General features: G+C 37.9%; 1 protein-coding gene across 1 annotated transcript in view; it reads right to left on the minus strand.

Annotated features, from left to right (window-relative positions):
* Positions 1-8,702: 8,702 nt before the first annotated feature.
* Positions 8,703-10,000, minus strand: part of LOC115231338 — a gene marked incomplete at its 5' end in the record, with an annotated part of 7,651 nt that continues 6,353 nt past the window's right edge. The window contains one exon of the mRNA XM_029801385.2: positions 8,703-8,958. Coding sequence (XP_029657245.2) covers positions 8,807-8,958 — 152 coding nt within the window. The remainder of the gene's footprint in view (positions 8,959-10,000) is intronic.

Here is a 10,000-nt window from a genome sequence, read left to right on the forward strand (position 1 = left end):
TACCTACATACATACATACATACATACCTACATACATACATACCTACATACATACATACATACCTACATACATACATACCTACATACATACATACATACATACATACCTACATACATACATACATACCTACATACATACATACCTACATACATACATACATACCTACATACCTACATACATACATACATACATACATGCATGCATACATACCTACCTACATACATACATACATACCTACATACATACATACATACCTGCATACATACATACATGCATACATACATACATACATACATACATACATACCTACATACCTACATACATACGTACATACATACCAACATACATACATACATACATACCAACATACATACATACATACGTACATACATACATACATACATACATACCTGCTCCCCCTTATGCCTGTTTTTTAACCTTGTGGATTGAACCCCCTGCAAAGACATCGGAGTCTAAGTTTGAATGTTTTGAGCACTACCAAGAGTCTCCTATACGGAGAATATCTGGATCTCATCTTTGAACTATATACATACATACATGCATAACATATACAGATATACACACATGCGCATGCACGCGCGCATCCACACACACACACACACACACACACACACACACACACACACACACACAACGCCCTTCCATGCCTTACTCCGTGTAATTACACAACAATTGTTAGATGCAGCAACATGAGTCTGTGGGTGGAGTAACAGACACACGAGATAAAAAGCTACGAAAGACTTGGAACCATTTGGTGGTGGTGGTGGTGGCGATGAGAGGGGCAAGAAAGTGTGTGTGTGGGGGGGGTCTTTCCTTTGTTTCTTTCCTCCATCTTAGGAACGGATAAAAAAAAAAAAGGGTTATATATGTGTGTGTGTTTTCGCTTAGAATGAAACAACTAGAAAACGAAAAAAAAAAAAACCTTCCTGGTCGTCGTTGCAGAATACTTGTTCGTTTATTCTGTTCGTTTATTTATAATCTTTATTTTTTTTTGGGGGGGGGGTTAGGAGGATAAATATTAAACTCCATTTATTACTCCTCATGCACCTCATCTCTCTTCCCTTCCCCCCTCCTTTAACCCCCCCTCTCTCTCTTTCTCTCTCTTTCTCTAGTCATTTATGTTTGTTTTGGGATGCTTAAGTATATAAGAAATACCGTCACCGTTTACAGAAAATAACAAATACACACGCAATTCCCTACACACACACACATATATATATATACACACACACATGCATACACACACTCACACACACATATATATACACACACACACATATATATATATATATATACACACACATGCATATACACACACACACACATGCATACACACACATGCATACACACACACACATATATATACACACACATATATATACACACACATATATATATACACATACATGAATACACGCACACACACACACATATATATACACACACTTGCATATACACACACACACATATATATATATATACACACATGCATATACACACACACACATATATATATATACACACACACGCGCGCGCGCGCGCATACAGGGATGACCATAAATCGCTTTACCCATTTCTAATAATAATAAAGAAATGGATAAAGCGACTTAGGGGCCATCTCTGTATATATATATATAGCTACGCATGCGCACACAACCGATTACAGAACATAAGAAATACACACTCATACACACACAATACTTTATACACACACACACACACACACATATATATATATATTCTTTTATTCTTTTACTCGTTTCAGTCATCAGTCTGTGGCCATGCTGGAGCACCACCTTATATTTCTTTTTCTTTTTTTTTTTTTACTTGTTTCAGTCATTTGACGGCCGCCATTCAGGAGCGCCCGCTTTAGTCGAACAAACCGACCCCAGGATTTATTCTTTTGCCGAATCGCTAAGTTACAGGGACGTAAACACACCAGCATCGGTTATTAAGCGCGCGCACACACACACACACACATATATATATACTCTTTTACTCTTTTACATGTTTCAGTCATTTGACTGCGGCCATGCTGGAGCACCGCCTTTAGTCGAGCAAATCGACCCCAGGACTTATTCTTTGTAAGCCCAGTACTTATTCTATCGGTCTCTTTTGCCGAACCGCTAAGCTATGGGGGCGTAAACACACCAGCATCGGTTGTGAAACGATGCTGGGAGGACAAACACACACACACATATATATATATATACATATATACGACGGGCTTCTTTCAGTTTCCGTCTACCAAATCCACTCACAAGGCTTTGATCGGCCCGAGGCTACAGTAGAAGACACTTGCCCAAGGTGCCACGCAGTGGAATTGAACCCGGGACCATGTGGTTCGTAAGCAAGCTACTTACCACACAGCCACTCCTACATATATATATTTCTATATATATACTTTAATGTTTGATATAAACAGATTCTCGCACACACACTTACTAATTTTGCAATATTATTGTAACGCAACGAAGTTGTGTTTATGTGTGTGTGTGTGTGTGTGTGTGTGTGTGTGTGTGTGTGGTGTATCTGTGTGTGTGTGTGTGTATGTGTGTGTATCTGTGTGTGTGTGTGTGTATGTGTGTGTATCTGTGTGTGTGTGTGTGTGTGTATGTGTGTGTTTGTGTGTGTGTGTGTGTGTATGTGTGTGTGGTGTATGTGTGTGTATCTGTGTGTGTGTGTGTATTGTGTGTATCGTGTGTTGTGTGTTGTTATGTGTGTGTTTTGGGTGTGTGGTGTGTGTGTGTATCTGTGTTTATGTGTGTGTGTGTTTGTGTGTCTGTGTGTGTTGTGTGTGTGTGTGTATCTGTGTGTGTGTGTGTGTGTGTGATGTGTGTGTGTGTGTGTGTGTATGTGTGTGTATCTGTGTTTATGTGTGTGTGTGTGTGTGTGTATGTGTGTGTGTGTGTGTGTGCGTGTGTGTGTGTATCTGTGCGTATGTGTGTGCGTACTTACACATGCGTACACACTCATACTTTCGTGCACTTGCAGACACAAACACACATCTTCAAATGTGTGCCTTTGGTAAGCAGTGGACCGTCAACCACCGAGCATATACGCACAGACACACACACACACACACACACACATTACTACCACCACCACCACCACCACCACCACCACAACCACCACCACCACCAACCACCACCAACCACCACCACTCACACCGCTCCTCACACCGCCACTCACACACATCTCTCGTTGACGCTGTTTCAAAATGGGAAATTAGGTCATGACCTGAAAAGATGAAGCCATCTCAGCATCAGCTCCCTATTAAAATGTTTTGGGTCCCATCTTTCACTCACCCCTGTCCCCTAAATTTTTCGTTGTTTTTTTTTGTGAACGTATAAACAGTAGCAACAAGTTAGGGAGTTATAAAAAAAATATGGAGTCTAGCTATTAAGGATTTTAAGTCTAGACGCTCTCTATCTATCTATCTATCTATCTATCTATCTATCTATCTATCTATCTATCTATCTATCTATCTATCTATCTATCCATCTATCTATCTATCTATCCATCTATCTATCTATCTATCTATCTATCCATCTATCTATCTATCTATCCATCTATCTATCTATCTATCTATCTATCTATCTATCTATCTATCTATCTGTCTGTCTGTCCGTCTATCTATCTGTATATCCCTCTATCTATCTATCAGTCTGTCTATCTCTGTCTATCTCTCTATTTATCTCTATCTATTTGTCTGTCTGTCTATCTATCAATCTATCTCTCTGTCTATCTCTCTATTTATCTCTGTCTATTTGTCTGTCTGTCTATCTATCTGTCTGTCTGTCTATCTATCTATCTGTCTGTCTGTCTGTCTATCAATCTATCTCTCTGTCTATCTCTCTATTTATCTCTGTCTATTTTCTGTCTGTCTATCCATCTATCTATCTATCTATCTATCTATCTATCTATCTATCTATCTATCTAGCTGTCAGTCTATCTCTATCTATTCATCTATCTATCTATAAGTCTGTCTGTCTGTCTTTCTGCCTGCATGTCTGTTTGTCTGCCTGCCCGTCTGTCTGTTTAACTATCTATCTATATGTCTGTCTGTCTGTCTGTGTTTCAATCTGTCTCTGCCTGCTTGCCTATATGCTGCCTGTCCGTCTAACTTTTTGTCTCCGTCTTTATCTCTCTCTCCTTCTTTCTTTCTCTCTCTCTCTCTCTCTCTCTCCCTTTCCTTCTCACTCTCTCTTCCTCTCTCAATCTCTATCTGTCTCTGTTTCCCCCTCTCTCTCAGAGTGTGTGCCCGAACATCAATGTGTGTACCTATGTGCAATTATGTATGTGTGTCTATGTGTGTATGCGTGATGTGTGTGTGTATGTGTATATATGCATATATATATGTGTGTGTGTGTGTGTGTGTGTTCAGCGAAAAAGGGAAACAGAAGACGGAGAGAGAGAGAGAGAGAGAGAGAGAGAGAGAACTTGTTGAACAGATCCACAGCATTCTGTCAATATTGCCCACTTATTTCCATCGACTGAATTTACTGGAGTTATCTCCCTCGGGTTTTTCTTTTTTTTTCTTCAGATTTTGAACGCTCTTAATGTTAGTTAATTTTATCAATTTCTAACAGATGTGCGTTTTGATTTTAACCTAATTCGATCTTACGGAAAGGAATGACAACTCTCCTTCACCCCATCTCTCGCTGTCTTTCTGTCTCACTCTCTTTCACTCACTCTCTATCTTTCTCTCTCTTCGATTCTCTTAGAATTATGGATGCAGATATGGAAAGAAATAAAAAAAATACACTGGAATTAAAATATACTTTTCTTAATGATTCACTGATTAATAACAAACTGGGCGCTTGTTAACGACACGCAACCCCCACATGTGTTTTCACAACCTTTCCATAGCCTGTCTATGTTATCTTTCATACCAACCACTTCCTCAATCGTTATAGGAAAAATATAACTAAGCTGTCAAAATACGAGAAAAGGGCAGGAAGAGGACAACTGCCAATAATGAAAAAATCATCTTTTGATAGCAATAATAAATCTCTGAACGAGTGAAGAAATGTTACTGGAAAAACGTTATAAGGATTTTCATCGAAAACCGGTGATTGTCGTACGCCGACGACAGGTCAATACCTAGAAACTGCAGTCCGTGCGTATCACTTAGGTTGACGAGGGAGAGATGACCTCCCTTTGCAAATACCATAAGGGCACAGAAAGTGTTCCTTAAAGCCAGCTGGAGACGATGTTCTCCTGGGGCTACAAGCTACAGTAACACCCACCCTTAGTGGTTAGCCATAGTGAGATGGCTAGTATACCTCACATCTTTTGATAACTGTCTCTTTTTTTCCCTCACTTTACATAATTTTTTTTTTAGACCCGCTCTTAAATTGAACGAAGAATTTATCTTCAATTTCGGAGTTGTGGTGTTTCCTTGTCAGTGACCAGGTCGCAGTTCGCACGGCGAAAATGTTGACACCATATAACTATTTAACATATAACATTATAACTATTTAAGTGAGGTTAACAACCGCTGTGAGTGTGTTTTCAATGGCTAACATGTGTCTCCCACGCTGTAATCGTTCTATATTTAACACTAGCTTAAAAGCTCCACTCCGTGCCGACGTTTGAGCTAGCCCCTACGGAGGGTTAATTGTTCCTGTGGTCCTAAACTAGAGAGAGCAATAATAATGAAGCTGGCAGAATCGTTAGCACGCCGGGCGAAATGCTTAGCGGTATTTCGTCTGCGTTACGTTGTGAGTTCAAATTCCGCCGAGGTCGACTTTGCCTTTCATCCTTTCGGGGTCGATAAATTAAGTACCAGTTACGCACTGGGGTCGATGTAATCGACTTAATACCTATGTCTGTCCTTGTTTAGCCCCTTGTGGGTAATAAAGAAATAGGTACACAATATGGTATTATTTTAAATTCAATTTAAATTTAAAATGTGCAAGTTCACAAATTTTGGGAGTTCTTTTAAAATTTCAATTTTCAACTGTTAGCATATAACAATTCTCATCCAGGTCGACTTTGCCATTCATCGTTTCGGGGTCGATAAATTAAGTACCAGTTGCGTATTGAGGTCGATCTAATCGACTGGTCCCCTCCCTCAAAATTTCGAGCCTTGTTCCTAGAGTAGAAAAAATTATTATATATTATTCCTTCGTAACACAGTGTAGGTAAAAATGCACCGGAGTCTTTCGTCATCTGTCAAGTCACAGCAAGGACTTCAGACAGCTAATACTTTCCTTAAGATGTGCGCTGTATCCAATAAAGCTGCTTTTTGCAAGACATCAACTTTGCATGGGATTTCCAGTTGACTTAAGAAGTCTTGAAGTTTCAATGGGATTGAGCCCAATGCTCCAATCACCAATGGTATCACTTTTACATTACCCTCTCACATTCCATACAGTCTTGCCGTTTCTACTTTCAATTCGGAGCCCTAGGTGATTTTTTTCAACCTCTTTACTCACAACATTCATGTTATTTGGTATGACTAATCAATGATCTGACAGTTTTTGTCTCTCTTACTCAATATGACAATATCCGGTCTACAGTGTTCGATTACACGATCCATCTAAAAACCACAGTCCCAGAGTATCGTTACTTTTCCATCCTCCTGCATAATTTTTACTTGGTACATGCTCATACCAGTTCTCTGTTACCTCATATTGGTATTTACGGTATAAAAGCCAATAAAGACACACACACACTTTATCGTGGCGGCGCTTGTATTCTTTTTGTGCAAGGCTCACACATTGTTTTTGGTGAAACCTTTCTAGTTTGCTCAAGACCGGATACACAATGTGCCTATGATAATAATAATAATAATAATAATAATAATAATAATAATAATAATAATAATAATAATAATAATAATAATAGTAATAATAGTAGTAATAATAATAATAGTAATAATAGTAATATTAATAATAATAATAATAATAATAGTAATAATAATAATAATAATAATAATAATAATAGTAATTAGTAATAATAATAATAATAATAATAGTAATATTAATAATAATAATAATAATAATAATAGTAATAATAATATAATAATAATGATAATAATAATAATAATGATAATAATGATAATAATAATAATAATAATAATAATAATATATAAAATAACAATAATATAATAATAATAACAATAACAATAATAATAATAATATAATAATAATAATATAATAATAATAAATAATTGATAATAATAATAATAATAATAACAATAATAATAATAATAATAATAATAATAATAATATAACAACAACGGCAACAACAACAACAATAATAATAATGGTTTCAAATTTTGCCACAAGAGCAGTAATTTTGGTGAAGGGAGATGAGTCGATTACATTGACCCCAGTGTTCAACTGGTACTTTATTTATCGACCCCGAAAGGATGAAAGGCAAAGTCGACCTCGGCATAACAATAATTACCTGATGTGCTTATTTTAATGGCCAACCAATGTTTACAGTGAGTTTCTTTGCCCTAGGTATCGTGAAGACAATCGGTAAGAAATGGGAACAAAACTGAAGGAAGAAGAAAAAATAATAATAATAATAATAATAATAATAATAATAATAATAATAATAATAATAATAATAATAATAAATGCCCTGATGCAGTACCAGGCAATGGCTCTCATGGCTTCTGATCTTAACTGATTGGAAGTGTTATCACGTACATTGTTTTGTCTTGGTATAAAAGATGGGCTACAGCAAATATTCTGCTCAATACCATAGATTTGCTTGTCAGTTGTTTGACCTAAACCAGTTGAGCATGTCCCTTAGTGGCTGACGATATGTGCATCTCTGATCACGAGCAGAAGTAGTGGGGGAGCATCATAGCCATGTGTTGAGAGGGATTCTTTGGGGTTTGAATAATTCACCTCTGGAAACATGGGTGGTTCTTTCAACATCCTTAAACAACCCTTATTCAGGGACCGCTTGAGCGGGATGGGCTACTCAACCTGAAGAAAATTCTAACTGGGCCCCACCTGCAAGGTCATGTGCTGTTTATCTTGATATGAGATCACCATGTCGCACACATATGGTTGTGATGCATGTGCCTGGTGTGCCCTTATCAGACGGGTAGTCATGATGGGTATATTGGGCTTCGTATATTTTACCCCAGTGTCACTTTGATGGCATGAACTGCTCTCTCACTCAATAATAATAACAATAATAATAATAATAATAAAAATAATAATAATAATAAAAATAATAATAATAATAATAATAATAATGATAATAATAACAGCAATATAGGCGCAGGAGTGGCTGTGTGGTAAGTAGCTTGCTAACCAACCACATGGTTCCGGGTTCAGTCCCACTGCGTGGCATCTTGGGCAAGTGTCTTCTGCATTGTGAGTGGATTTGGTAGACGGAAACTGAAAGAAGCCTGTCGTATATATGTATATATATATATATATGCGTGTGTGTGTTTGTGTGTCTGTGTTTGTCCCCCTAGCATTGCTTGACAACCAATGCTGGTGTGTTTACGTCCCCGTCACTTAGCGGTTTGGCAAAAGAGAACCGATAGAATAAGTACTGGGCTTACAAAGAATAAGTCCCGGGGTCGATTTGCTCGTCTAAAGGCTGTGCTCCAGCATGGCCGCAGTCAAATGACTGAAACAAGTAAAAGAGTAACAGAGAGAGAGAGAGAGAGCAACAACAACAAAAACAACAACACATTTTATTAATTTCTCCAAATCTGTTTATTGGCTGATATATATACAAATAGAAAAAGATAACTCTCAAACAATATTAAGTGTCCATGTTTATAGTATTCATTGATTTCGACTAATACCAGCTACCACCATAGTCGTGTCCACCAACGTCACCTGTTCCGTCTCCATTGTCGTATTGCTCATCTTCGTCTGTCTTCGTGCCACAAGGAGGGTAGACGTTCTCGGGCCAGTTACACAGCTGGTTCACTTCATCAAACACGGTTCCTGAAGGAAAGGTAAAATATATATATATAATATACAAGCAGTATCGCCCGGCGTTGCTCGGGTTTGTAAGAGAAATAACTATAAAGCATTTTTAGAGAGTTATAGCCAAAAAAATAGCAAAAAAATGCATTAAAAATGGAAAAAAAATTATGGTAAATTTTTTTTTAAATCGTTGACTCATCGTAGACATTTTTAGAGAGTTACTTCCCTTATATAATAGCGAAAAAATGCATTAAAATGGAAAAAATAATGGTAATTTTTTTTTTAATCGTAGACTCATCGTAGACGCGCGCTAATACCCAGAAGGGCTCGATATGAATCACGACTATAAGATACCCGGTTTTGGTTAAACTGCACCGCAAAATGTGGGAGTAGTTAGGAATCTAAATCGTAGGAGACAGACACACAACCTTACTTTTATATATAAAAATATATTATCTCTGATTTTGGCACAAGGCCAGCAATTTCGAGGAAGGGGTTAAGTCGATTACGTCGACCCCAGCGTTCAGCTGGTATTTATTTTATCGGCCCCCGAAAGAATGGAAAAGCAATAATCGACCGAATTTGAACTCAGAACGTGAGACGGATGAAATGACGCTAAGCATTTTGCCCGGCGTGCTAACGATTCTTATTTCTTTACGACCCACAAGGGGCTACACACAGAGGGGACAAACAAGGACAGACAAACGGATTAAGTCGATTATATCGATCCCAGTGCGTAACTGGTACTTAATTTATCGACCCCGAAAGGATGAAAGGTAAAGTCGACCTCGGCGGAATTTGAACTCAGAACGTAACGGCAGACGAAATACCGCTAGACATTTCGCCCGGCGTGCTAACGATTCTGCCAGCTCGCCGAAGTATAAATGATTTATTTTTCAAATTTTGTCAGAAGGACAGCAATTTCGAGGAAGGGGTTAGGTCGATTAAATCGATCCCCGGTGTATAACTAGTACTTATTTTATCTACCCCCGAAAGAATGGGAAACCAAAAATTGACCTCAGCGGAATTTGAACTCTGAAACTGAAGACGGACGAAATGC

The sequence above is a fragment of the Octopus sinensis genome, unplaced genomic scaffold, assembly GCF_006345805.1.
Source record: "Octopus sinensis unplaced genomic scaffold, ASM634580v1 Contig18265, whole genome shotgun sequence".
Classification (NCBI taxonomy): domain Eukaryota; kingdom Metazoa; phylum Mollusca; class Cephalopoda; order Octopoda; family Octopodidae; genus Octopus; species Octopus sinensis.